General features: G+C 46.1%; 1 protein-coding gene across 1 annotated transcript; it reads left to right on the forward strand.

Moving 5' to 3' along the window:
- Window positions 1-9184: 9184 nt before the first annotated feature.
- Window positions 9185-10090, forward strand: LOC136991921 (olfactory receptor 4S2-like; the record flags this gene model as incomplete). The annotated part of the gene is made up of 1 exon (XM_067295416.1): window positions 9185-10090. A coding segment is annotated over exon 1 (906 nt), but the record flags the coding sequence as incomplete, so codon positions are not given.
- Window positions 10091-13410: the final 3320 nt, after the last annotated feature.

A 13410-nucleotide genomic window follows, 5' to 3' on the forward strand; every position in this document is an offset into this window, starting at 1 on the left:
ATCATCTTTGAAAGGTCATGGAGAACAGGAGAGGTGCCTGAAGACTGGAAGAAAGCCAGTGTCACCCTGTGTCTTCAAAAAGGGCAAGAAGGAGGACCCAGGGAACTACAGGCCAGTCAGCCTCACCTCCATCCCTGGAAAGGTGATGGAGCAGCTCATCCTGGAGGCCATCTCCAAGCATGTGGAGGACAAGAAGGTGATCAGGAGTAGTCAGCATGGCTTTGTCAAGGGGAAATCATGCTTAACCAATCTGATAGCCTTCTGTGATGGAATGACTGGCTGGGTAGATGAGGGGAGAGCAGTGGATGTTGTCTCCCTTGACTTGAGGAAGGCTTTCGACACTGTCTCCCATAGCATCCTCATAGACAGGCTCAGGAAGTGTGGGTTAGATGAGTGGACAGTGAGGTGGATTGAGAACTGGCTGAATGGCAGAGCTCAGAGGGTTGTGATCAGCGGCACAGAGTCTAGTTGGAGGCCTGTAGCTAGCGGTGTCCCCCAGGGGTCAGGACTGGGTCCAGTCTTGTTCAACTTCTTCATCAGTGACCTGGATGAAGACACAGAGTGCACCCTCAGCAAGTTTGCTGACGATACAAAACTGGGAGGAGTGGCGGATACCCCAGAGGGCTGTGCTGCCATTCAGAGAGACCTGGAGAGACTGGAGAGGTGGGTGGAGAGGAACCTCCTGAAGCTCAACAAAGGCAAGTGCAGGGCCTTGCACCTAGGGAGGAATAACCCCATGCACCAGGACAGGTTGGGGCTGACCTGCTGGAAAGCAGCTCTGTGGAGAAGGACCTGGGAGTGCTGGTGGACACCAAGTTAAGCCTGAGGCAGCAATGTGCCCTTGTGGCCAAGAAGGCCAATGGTATGCTGGGGTGCATCAGGAAGAATGTTGCCAGCAGGTCGAGGGAGGTGATCCTCCCCCTCTACTCAGCCCTGCTGAGGCCCCATCTGGAGTACTGCGTCCAGTTCTGGGCTCCCCAGTACAAGAGGGATGTGGCACTACTGGAGCAAGTGCAGCGAAGGGCTACAAAGATGATTAGGGGACTGGAGCATCTCTCTTATGAGGAAAGGCTGAGAGAGCTGGGCCTGTTTAGCTTGGAGAAGAGAAGGCTGAGAGGAGATCTTATTAACGTGTACAAGTATCTGAAGGGAGGGTATCAAGAAGATGGAGCCAGACTCTTTTCAGTGGTGCCCAGTGACAGGACGCGAGGCAACGGGCACAAACTGAAACAGAATCACAGAATCACAGAATCACTGAGGTTGGAAGGGACCTCTGGAGATCATCTAGTCCAACCCCCCTGCTCAAGCAGGGTCACCTAGAGCACATTGCACAGGACTGCATCCAGGCGCATTTTGAATATCTCCAGAGAAGGAGACTCCACCACCTCTCGGGGCAACCTGTTCCAGTGCTCTGTCACCCTCACAGTGAAAAAGTTTTTCCTCATGTTAAGATGGAAATGTCTGTGTTTCAGTTTGTGCCCATTGCCTCGCGTCCTGTCGCTCGTCACCACTGAAAAGAGTCTGGCCCCATCCTCTCGACACAGACAGTTCCATCTGAACATGAGGAAAAACTTCTTCGCTGTGAGGGTGACAGAGCACTGGAACAGGTTGCCCAGAGAGGCTGTGGAGTCTCCTTCTCTGGAGATATTCAAAATCCGCCTGGACGCGATCTTGGGCAACTGCTCTAGGTGACCCTGCTTGGGCAGGGGGTTGGACTAGATGATCTCCAGAGGTCCCTTCCAACCTCAACCATTCTGTGATTCTGTGAAATGGCTTCAGGAATACTGTTACCCCATAGAATTAAAATGAACAAAAGAGAAAAGTTTAGACCCCTGTTAGTTCGTTGAATGTTCTGGTGCAGACATTTTCCCTTCTTTCTCTGCCTTCAACTTAATTTCAAAAAATCAGATTTAGATCCATTCCTTTTAAATCCAGCCCTTCATTTGCTCACAAACTGTTTTAGTGTTAATTCGATCCATGCACCAGCCAACCCAGAAAGAGAGTAATGGAGACACAAAGGAGGGAAGGATTGAGGGCAGGAGCCAAAAAAAAAAAAAAAACAAAAAACAAATAGAAAGTCTGGAGAGCTGGATGGAGAGGCAGAGAAATGCCCTTTCAGCCCTGCAGCAATAGGCAAGTGCCAGTGCCAGGAAGAGAGGTGACCCTCCCAGCAGCTACTGGGAAGACAGTGAGATAAGGTGCTGTGGCTGGGAGCTGAAAGCTTTCTCAGAAGCACTAGGGTGAGAGGCCTTGCATGGCACTGCGTAAGGGGAGCGAGGCATCCCCAGTGTGGGGCGAGACGGTGGTGGGGGAGAGATTTGGCACAGGGACAGGAGGGTGGCTGATGGCTCAGCAGGAGCTGTGTGCTGCAGCCACACAGGGAAGGGAAAAGCTCCTTACAAGCACCTTTCTCTCCACTGCCTGTACAGGCAGCCTAGGGCAACTAACTCATCTGGAGATGGCCATCTTGGGCGAAAGCTGGGAGTGATGAGTTGAGATGTCCTCTGGGGACAGCGATGGAGAGGCTCAGGGTGTAGGTGAGGAATTGGTGCTCTTCTCTACACACACAGAAGCACCACGCATCACTCCAGGACCCCTGTGTGTTGACCAGAGCAGCCGTGGCACCAGCTGAATGGTCCCCTAGGTGTTCAGGCCTGAAGGATGTTTCTATACAAGCCCAAAATAGCCAGGATGAAACTCATCCCTGCTGAGAATGGCCTCCCAGGAGCTGCCAGAATGCACTGGAGTCCTGCAGGCTTGGCCTCAAGTCAAAGTGAGGGAAAAGACTCCCTGTAAGGTTCAGGGTCCCAAAGACATGCCCAACATCCTGGGTCACTCTTCCTCCCCACACTCTGCATAGCCATGCTCTGTGTACCATGTCCCCTTCCACAAGGGGGGACCATGTAATGAGAAGAGGCACTGGCATGGTGTGCAGACAAGGATCGCTCTCACCCAGCTCCCTGGTCCCCAGCACAGCCCTGCTCGCAAGGGGCATGTCACCAGCTGAGCTGCTCCCACCGCAGTGGAGATGCCCTGGCTCTGCTGGGGGCTGAGCACTGCTGCCCACCTCCCCTCAGTCCCCTCTGCAGGCTGCCCCACCCTCCCACACCTCCTCACCAGCAGGGATTTATACAGCAGTCTCTGCAGCAGTGTCTCTGGGCACTTGGCTTCCTTCTCCGCACGTTGCTTTCTCTGCAAACGCTTGTCGGAAAGTGACTTTCCCAGAGCCATGGAGCCGGTGGTGACGGTTGCTCCTGAAGAGGAAGTAAATGACCGGGTTGGTGCTGCTGTCCCAGAGAGATGAGCCAGGGACCATCAAAAATGGGAATTTACCAATGTTTGGCATGCAATAGTAATGCTTTTTCACTACTTCTCCCTTCTTCAGACAGTCTCACGATATAAAGAACACAAGAACTGTCTGTCCAAAGTTATAGCTTGACTCTTGCACTGATGCTTTGCTTCCCAGATGCATTCATGAGTAGCTCTAGTTTCATAGACCTTGCAGAAGATGGCCTACTGCTGCTCAGGGTCACACAGATTGAGAAGTTGTCAGTCCTCTTCCATAATGCCTGCTGCTGATTTCACAACCTCCCTCAACACAGCTTCTCATTCCTCAAGGGTCCACTGTCACTGCAGAACTTCCCTTAGCACATTCATCACTAAAGAGTGTCCTCTTCTGATTGCAAAACCTCTCCCAACACAAGCTGTCACCATACATTGTCCCCTCCTACTTCACATTACCTGTTCTACGGTAGGGTCTCCTTGAACTCGGTAGCCAGCCTTATGACACCTCAGCAGCCACAATTTTGCAACCTCTCCTAGTGTTACCCTTCAAAACACGATGCCCGCTTCTGATGTCACAAGGTCTTTCAACACAGCTTAGCACCCACAGTATTACCTGCCACTTCATACGATCTTTCAGCACAGTCCCTCACCACACCTCAGGCACTTCTGATTTCACAAACTCCATGAAGACAGCTCCTAGCTATGTAGCATCCATTTCAAGTTTCACAACTTCCCTCCACACTGTGCCTTGTCCCCATCGTGCCCATCATCAAATTCACAACACACATTCACCATGGCTCTGTCAACAAACCCCTTGCCAGTATTCACTATCCAGCTGCAAAACCTCATTCATCTCACCATGCACAGTCCCTCCTTGTCCAAATCACAGCTCCCCTGAGCATGACCTGCTGCCATAGTGGTGTCCAGAGCCAGGTGCCGAGGTAAGTGGAATGAAAATGGAGAAAAGACCTTTCTCCTTTGCTGGCACTAAGCACAGCCCTACGGGGAATTATTTTGCAACAGGAGGTAGCAGCAATTCTTCATTTGGACTTGTGCATTAAGTCACCTCTGGTAGTCCATTTGGCTAGGGAAACAAAAGGACATGAATGTGATGCTAGCCAAGTTGCTGCCATGTGTGCCACCGGGTACAGAAAGTGGCAGGCTGACTCATACTAGGTGAGCAGGCCAGATGCTATTGGCCTGATCTCTGGCTTCTGTCATCTGTTGCTCCTCTTCCTTTCCCAAAGACTGTAAGACTTTGTTTACCTTCTTACCTAATACTCTTGTTTCCTGTAGTGACTGCTGATAACCCTCATTAAGCTGCCCAAGACTCCAGGCGACAGTAAAAGGACATTTAAGTTAGGGGACTATTTTCACCAAGACATTTCTTTACCAGTATTTATTCTCATTAACTGTAGGATTTCTGTTTTCAGTGTGGAGATCGCTGGCATTCTGTGCAGAGGAGATGGAGACATAACTATGTTGCTATCAGGCCATTCCACATTTCCAGAAATTTCAGCAAAACAAAGGAAAGGACAGTAGCTGAGACAATGTCTTTCCTGACATCCATGAGGCATAAGCTACAAATACACAGTAGAGTTGAGAGAAACGATGAATTTGACTTGGGCCTTGGTTGAGATGATATGCTGATATAAATCAGCATGTCTATTTGCTTCGTTTGTTTCATTTCATAGGTTCACCTTTGACTGCAGCTGCTCAGGTTAAGAAAGATGGGGCCCATCGTGACAGTGAGATTTGTCTGCCCTAAGTTATTTTGTTTAAAAGCTAGATGTCTATTTCAGACCTAATCGCATCCTAAAATCAGTTCTGAGGTAGATCAGATGCATCTGCCTCCAGAGACATTCATTTTTTTCTGCAGAAGAGCCTAGAGTGACTAAGTCAGGGTTAAACTCACTGACTTCCATCTGCATTAAATAGGTGATGTCCTCCCTCAGTTTCCCAATTCGTAAATGAAGGATTTTTTTGACTGACTTGGTAATTCACTGACCTCTGTTAGAACATGCAAATTCTTGCAAGGAGGCTTTATTCACTGGATTTCCAGTGATGAAATTTCTGGTGAGATAGGACTTGGAGGGTCATCAAGAGGTCACCCAGGACATCTTCTGTCCCTATAAAAACTTCATCGTAACCACTCCTGAGAGAAATGAGCCCAACCTGTCCTTAAAAGACTCCTGCGATAGGAATTCTTTACCATCCCTGGAGGATGGTGACACTTCCTACAGCTTGAGGTTTCTTTCTTTCTTTCCTTTAATGAGGATTTCTCTTTTACATGTTTTTTGGAATACACAGAAGTTAAAAAAGGAGAGAAAATATCTGCATTAGAAATGGACTCTTTTAGCATTCACAATGCTAGGAAGCCAGAGCAGTGGACCTAATGGCCCTTTACACAGGGGAAATCCATACAACTGTCAGCTTGGAGTAAGGAAGAACTCCGAGAAGCGTTAACTGCATAGGTCCATGCATATGCTTGTCCACTTGAATACTCAGCTACTCCTTTGAGTGTTATTTCTTAAGGAGAAACCCTGAAATGCCTTTGTGATATCATTATAAAAGCATTGACTGACAACTGTTTCTTTAAAATATATTTACTTAAACTTTTCAGTCAAGACAGAACTCATTCTCCTCCTTTGCCCCTTTCTTTCACGCCTTCCCTTCACGAAGCCTCCACCCCTCCCTCCTCCAGCCCCAAGAGCCCTTCAGGTGGAAGATTTCCTGCGAGAGGGTTAAAGATTGGTACTTAAACGGTTTTCTTCTCAGCCCTTTTTGCAGCTGCTGGGATATGAAAGCATCATTCAGCACACCCAGGTCACATCATCCACACAGCCTATTAAACCACTTCTCACACAGGCAGGAAACATCAAGATACACTTGTGACACACGAAAGCAAGTAATACATTAGGTGGGATTGGATTATACACTAACAGCCACCTCCTAAGCAAGTTTTGGAAGCTTTCCAGAAGCCATTCTATTTTCTTTAAAGATGCTGTGCTCTAACACATTCATACCAGGGGAGACAGAAGTTGAGGAGATAAAGCTGTACAGCCCTTACACAAAAAATTAGATCTCTAAACACAGGCGAGGTAAGTTTTGCAGCTTCTCTGGCTTCTCGCTTTGCTTTGCTTTGCTTTGCTATGTTTTGCTTTGCTTTCCTCTTCCTTTTCCTTTCTTCTTGAACAAATGTGAAAATACAGAAAGGAACTTCCACTGAAGTTATCAACTGTCTCTAGTTGTCTTTGGCTAGAATCATATACAGAGCTAGTTCTACAGCCGCAGATTCGATTGCTTCAATATTATTCTTTTGTTTCCCATAACCACCCGAGATTTTAGGGAAGAATGCATGCAGTAAGGAGATGGTGCAATCTCTCACCCTTTTTGAGGTGTTAAGAGTACACATGAGATTCATTTTATTTTGCAGCTGATTGCATTATGTCATATAGCTCAGGTCTACCCCTGCAAAGGCACTTGAAGAGATAAGCCATAACTGGTGGCAATCCTCTACTGAATTAGTCATTCTAGTAATCCTCTTGGAGTCAACAGTAAGAAACGGGTACCTGCAGCACATGATTCATCACATCTACAAGTAGACTGGTCAGGTGTAATATGCCTAGCTTAGGTACAGGTGCCTACATGACTTAAGGCGATGAGATGAGATCAGACAGATGGGTAGTTTGTTAAATGCAGTTTGGTGGTGATGGAAAGGACCTTTTCAAGCAATATACATAGTTGAGCTGTCTGAATTGTGAATCGGTCCTTTTGTAGATGCACACCTTGTTTTTAGCTCAGGAATTTGCCATCTGCTGGTATTCAGGCATACAGTTTCCCCTGACCATTTCTCTCTTGGTCACTCCTTTCTGACTGCCTTAATATGGCCCTGCGATTGCTGTGGTATGCTTCCAGTCATGCTCTGGCTTGGATGGAGCCCAGCTATTTCTTTTGGACTGGGTACTGCACAGCCATAAAGGTGTGCTCATTTCATCCCTGTCATTTATTTTGTTGAGAAGTCTACGTCGTTGCTCAGTAGAAGGAAGAGGGGTAGAAAGGATCATGACTTGGTAAGACGAGGGAGAAACTGACCTCACATTGTTCTTACTGATCCTTTTCCTTGTAGAAATATCTGAAAGGGAACCATCCATGTAAATTTTACCCTTCTGCTTGAAAAACTTTCATCTAGTGTAAGTACAACTGTAAGCATAGGAAAAGTCCCTACCTTTGCCCACTTCCTCTCTCGACTTCACTTTGTGGGTTTGAAACTAATCTTGGCTTTTCTCAGTTTCAGTGTTTCCTGTGGATGCTTGATCCCTTTGTGCCTGCACGAGAATTTCTGATTATGCTGCAGATGGAAGTAGTTGGTAGATAACTTGGCTTAACTGAATCATTCCACAGATTTGCTCACAGATCATCAAGACAAATGAGAAGACCTGGTTGTGATGTAATTCTGCTGGACTTAAAATGGTGCATTTTAACACCAGCTGACGGGGAATGTTTTGATGCTAGAAGGAAGCCCACACAGTGGATATTTTTATTAAAAGAGTGCCTGCTTTTGGCTGACCTTAAACTCTCTGTGAAGAGCTTCATCTGGTGGTTCCCAGACTTCTTTGAGCAAGGGAATTCTGGTGGTCTGGGTGCATAATGGCAAGCTAGAGACGTTACACTCTTTCTAAAGATGTAGGCTACTCATTTATTAGTGACATGTAATGCTCGATGGGTTGTAGCTGGAATACAGGGTGAACCAAAGAAGTCCCATGTTTATGCTGGAATGTGACCTTGTCTCGAATGAGAAACTGTATGGATGTAGAAATGCCTAGGGACAAGGAGCTCAGCCATAACCTAAAACAGGTGGATGGCATACAAAAAGTTCTGAGCTACTTTCAGGGACCAAAAGGGATTATTCTCCAAAGTTCATTCTAACCTGGTGGTGCTAATTTGCTTAAGCTCCTCATAGTGAATGGAGGAAAAAAGGGTTCTGCAAAGGACCCTAATTTAGTCATTCTGAATCAGCCTACAGAGAGACTTATACTGGCTGTTGAAGGAGTTTAGTTAGATTAGCTTCATTAAGCTAAGCTAACCCTTGAAAGGATCATGCAGAGTGTATCAAAAATCATACTAGGTAAAATCAGTACAGTGCTGGGACAGAAGATCTCACAAGAGTCTTTCATTCTTCCTTCCTCTGATAGAAACAATGCTGAGATTTAGAACAATGTGAAATACTCCATTAAGTCATATGTGCTATTTTTTTTTCCCTCCATGATAGATAACCTTCCAAGAACTCATTTTTCAGCTTGTGACATTTCATATTTACATTTCAAAATGTATATACACAAGAGAGTTCTTTTCTCTGCATGTGGGTACATTTCCCTTCTAAACAAGAATTCAAAGATCATTTGTACTTATAAAACAAATCATCATTCTGAGAAATGTTTCCAGGTATTCTTAAAGACACCCATTTTACAAAGATTGCTGTCAGGGACTTTGTCTCCCCTGAGGGCAAACATACTGCATTATCTGCCTTGTAGTGCCCAAGGTGAACACTCTGGCCTTGTCCTTAGTGCATGGAAGGCTATCGGCCATGGAGCCAGTCCTTCAAAATCCTGGAGGACCAGGATTAAGGAACATATCACAGAGTGCACCTATCTCCGTGCCACCAAAGCCATGGCAGAAGCTTTGTACTGTGGAGAATTAAATAGCTGTGAAAAAATACATGACAGAAACTAAACACTTCATAAGCTTAATACTAATGCTATATCTTTCTTGGTTTGTATCCACTTCTGATATAGAACTCATTACTAATAATGAAAAAAATGCTGATTAACCATGTGTCTCTCTTTGTTTTCCCAGGGGTATAAGCTGTATATTGCATATTGCCATGCAACTGACCAACATGGAGAATGCAAGCAGTGTGAAGGAATTCATTCTTCTGGGCCTTTCAAAGAACCAAGGGGTGCAGAAAATATGTTTTGTGGTGTTTTTGTTCTTCTATATTGTTACTGTGGCAGGAAATCTGCTCATCGTTGTCACTGTAGTCAGCAGTCAACGTCTGAACTCCCCCATGTATTTCTTTCTCTGCCACCTGTCCATTGCAGATACTTGCTTCTCTTCTGTCACAGCTCCCAAAATGATTGCTGACTTCCTTGTTGAGAAGAAAACCATTTCCTTTGGGGGTTGCATGGCACAGCTATTTGGGTTACATTTCTTTGGCTGCGCTGAGATCTTCATCCTCACAATGATGGCCTATGATCGCTACTTTGCCATATGCAGACCCCTGCACTACACCACCCTCATGACCAGGCGTGTGTGTGGCTGGATGGTGATGGGTTCATGGGTGGGGGGCTTTGTGCATGCCATGGTGCAGACCCTCATAACTGTTAGCCTCCCTTTTTGTGGCCCCAACAAAATTGACCACTACTTCTGTGATGTCCATCCCCTACTACAACTGGCCTGTACAGACACCTATGTTGCGGGCATCATTGTCGTTGCCGATGGTGGAATGCTTTGTTTGTTCTCTTTCACAATCCTGGTCACGTCCTACATTGTCATTTTATTTGCCTTGAGAAGGCATACGTCCGAAGGGCGGAAGAAAGCCCTCTCCACCTGTGGGTCCCACATTACTGTGGTGATTCTCTTCTTTGGGCCATGCACATTCATCTACATACGCCCATCCAGCAGTCTCTCGGAGGACAAGAGCGTAGCTGTGTTTTACACTGTCATCACATCCATGCTGAACCCATTCATCTACACGCTGAGAAATGAGGAGGTGAAAAGTGCCATGAGAAAACTGTGGAATAGAAAAGTCTGGAGTGAAAAGGGTGAGGTGTAGAACTGTGGTAACATTTTCTCAGGAGCTGAGAAAATCAAGTCTCTCTCACTATAATTCCATTTTGGAAAATTTACTGAAAGCTCCCTTTTGAAGAAAAGCTTGGTTTTAGCTGTTGCAGTAATTAGGAAGACACTGAAAGTTCATGTTTTGATTGGAATGGCATTGTAAACTCTGTGACTAGCAGGGATTCCCTTTATGTTCTCTTTTTGAATAGCACAGGCCCAGGACTGGGGCTTCCAAGCACTGCTGAGACACCAGCAAATAACGAAATGAATGCTATCAAAAATATTAAAATGTGTTCCAGGCAGAGCATCCCATTAGTCTGAGCTCTCCCAGGTGTAAACTTTCCGTCAGACAAACTCCATCTACTCTGCAGTCTACTCAGCTAGGAAATGATGGCCCAGGGTGTCTGCAAGGCTGTTGGTCACCTGCTGCTGGAAGCAATTGTACCAAAGGCTTCCTTCCCCTTTACTTTGGAGTAAATGCTTTCTTAGGAGTACTGCATTGTCATATGCTGAATCCATGGGTTAGCAATTAAACTGCTGATATTAGATGCTGGCTGGGTCATTTGCTGATGCAGGTGATATGAGGAGAAGCTTCTCCCCTTCCCATTCCAGTGCAGCAACTCTCTGCCTTTCTGCAGCAGTTCACCTGTCACTAATGCCCTCCTTCCTAGCCATCCCCTCTGCCCTTCATCTCTGCCTCAGATTTTGCATTTTACTGTTTAGACTAATAGAGAATCAAAGATCCAAGTGAAAGATAAATTGCTGACCGTAGGAAATTGTCACCACCAAAGAAAGCATTGGGGGGCAAAGAAAGCATTGGGGGGCACAATTTTATGTGTCAATGAAAAAAAAGAGTTATACAGTAATAATTCCTGTACTCAAGGCATGTCCGCCTCGTAGCCCAAAAGGGCACATCTACAGGCCCAGGCAAAGGAAGAAACATGTATTCCAAGGGAATAGCTGGAACAGCTACTTCTGCAGGAAGGAAGAGATGTGAAGATGGAAGATTAAATCATCTCAGAGCCAGTCACAGCTGCCACAGGGAGGTTAGTTGTAGCAGCTAAGGTTCTCCACAAGGCCAAAGGAGCCACGAGGAGCCACGGGACCCTGACTCCTACCTTGCCAGGAGGAAAAGAGCAAATCAGCTGTGTGAGGGAGAAAGACATCTGTATAATGCACTCTGAAAGTAACTAAAGCATTTTCCTTTTTCTTCCTTCACTTCATGTTCCCTATAAACACTTGCTTGCACTTGTGTTGCACCTTAACATGGCTTAAGTGTGATTCAAGATAAGAAGGTGTTCCCTGCACAGGAGAGCGGCAGATCTACAGACCAAACCGTGGGACAATGTCGCAAATGCTCTGGTTCCCCGAATGTCCTCTGCTCTATGCAGGGGGTGGCAGAGTGGGTTCCCATTTCACAGGCATGCACCAGTACACTGCGGACGTCTCAGTGTCTTCTCCTCACCGTGGTGGGTTATGTGGATGGCAGCCAGCAGGACGGAACTGGGATAAATCCTGATTCTCAAGGTTTAGAGGGATAGTGTCCCTCAGGCCTGGGCCAGCATGTCCCTCACCCAGCAGTCACACTCTGTGGACACAGCTAAAGGTGGGACCATCCCCACCTATTTGTAGCAGTCTAAATTCTTCATGCAATGAAGGACAGTTGTCTAGCTGAGCACCATTGTCAACAGAGAGGGACAGGTGCCTTCAGAGGTTGGTCTGTCTCACCCGGGGTGGGGCAGGTAGAAAGACAGATGGGGCCCACTGACCCCCTTCATACTGAAACTGCTGAGGGGTTAGGGCACTCGGCCAGTTCAAGCTAAGGCTTATAATTTAAAAACTGTTTGTTTGTTTGTTTGTTTAATGTTTTGGGGAAGAACGCCATGATTTTTCTGATTTCTCTTCCGGCTGCTGGATGCTAGCAGGCAACAGTGGGACCATAGCTTATGGAAGGCATCAACAACAGCAACAACAACATTTGATTCCTCTACACATTGGCCCAGATTCTTATAATGACTTAATATGAGGACTAAACAGCTGCTTCTATATTTTGCATTGCCTGAGTAAAAATACCTGGCAAGTAGTGAGGCCTGACCACAAACATTTTTAAAGTCTTGAAATAATTTCCTCGTTTACTTCTTGTTTCAAACGTGTACAGACCAGATGTCTAAGTGCCAACAGTCATATAGCACAGTTCTGATATTTATTTCTGCTGCAAACATGCAATGGTAAGAGCAAGTTAATAAGAAAGAAGAAAGCATATGTGAAATATTGGCTTAGAAGGGAAAAATATCTGACACGTGTAAGAGACATCTTTACGCAAAAAATGTTTGATTGCAAGGGCAATGTGAACACAAACTCTTGCAAATGGTCAGCCATGACATTGATTTTAAATAGAAATGTTTCCAAAAGAAGCACATAGCTAATACTAAATGAAGTCCATTTATCTGGACAGCATTGGAAAGCAAGCAAGAAAGCAAGCAAACCCCCCCACAATGTGACATGGTCTAGGTGATCACGCTCCAGAGTCACCCTGTAGAGACTACTCTAATAGCTGTCCAAAATATATATTTTAGCTCCCCGTCCACTGATTCTTTCTGACAAAGAAAACTTCACATGCCTCTGCGATCTCATTGCTTCTGGTAAGCTTGTGCTTCTGCTGTGCAATTTACTTGAAATATTTCTGCCACAACTTCCCCATCTGGAGAGAGAGAGAGAGAGAGAGAGAGAGAGAGTTGTTCTTGCAGATGCTCTTGGAAGTTGTTTTTGCAGAATGAGAAATGGAGCTAGACATTCAGGCTGTCCGTTTCATCCCCTGTAGTTTTCAGCCCTGGCAGAGGTGTGGACTGCTCTCGTGTCACATAAGAAGCAGCTTGGAGCTGAGAGGTTTTGATGAAACTGCCTGAAATGGTCCGAGAGGTCATCAGAGGAGAATAGCAGGCAAACTGTTGGAGACTAGCAAATATAAACTGTGTAAGTTTGGGCCTCCCCACATTGCTTTCCCTCTGCCCATGGAGTGGCATGGAGATAGGGCTGGAGACACAAAAGAATATTTCCTCTGCTGCTGAAGTTGGAGGGTGGAAGAGGCAGAGATCTCGTGAGAAAGAACTGATTGACCTGTGATTGTGGAACAGGATTAAGGTCCCAAAGGTCTTGCCAGTATTGTGGACACTGTTATGCAGCTCTTGCCATCTATCTTTTCAGTGTAGAAACTGAACACTAGTGATACTTGCGTACTGCACTAGAGTGCAGCAAAGGTGAATACAAGGGTGTTGGTGAGTAAAG

Source organism: Apteryx mantelli, chromosome 4 (assembly GCF_036417845.1).
Source record: "Apteryx mantelli isolate bAptMan1 chromosome 4, bAptMan1.hap1, whole genome shotgun sequence".
Classification (NCBI taxonomy): Eukaryota; Metazoa; Chordata; class Aves; order Apterygiformes; family Apterygidae; genus Apteryx; species Apteryx mantelli.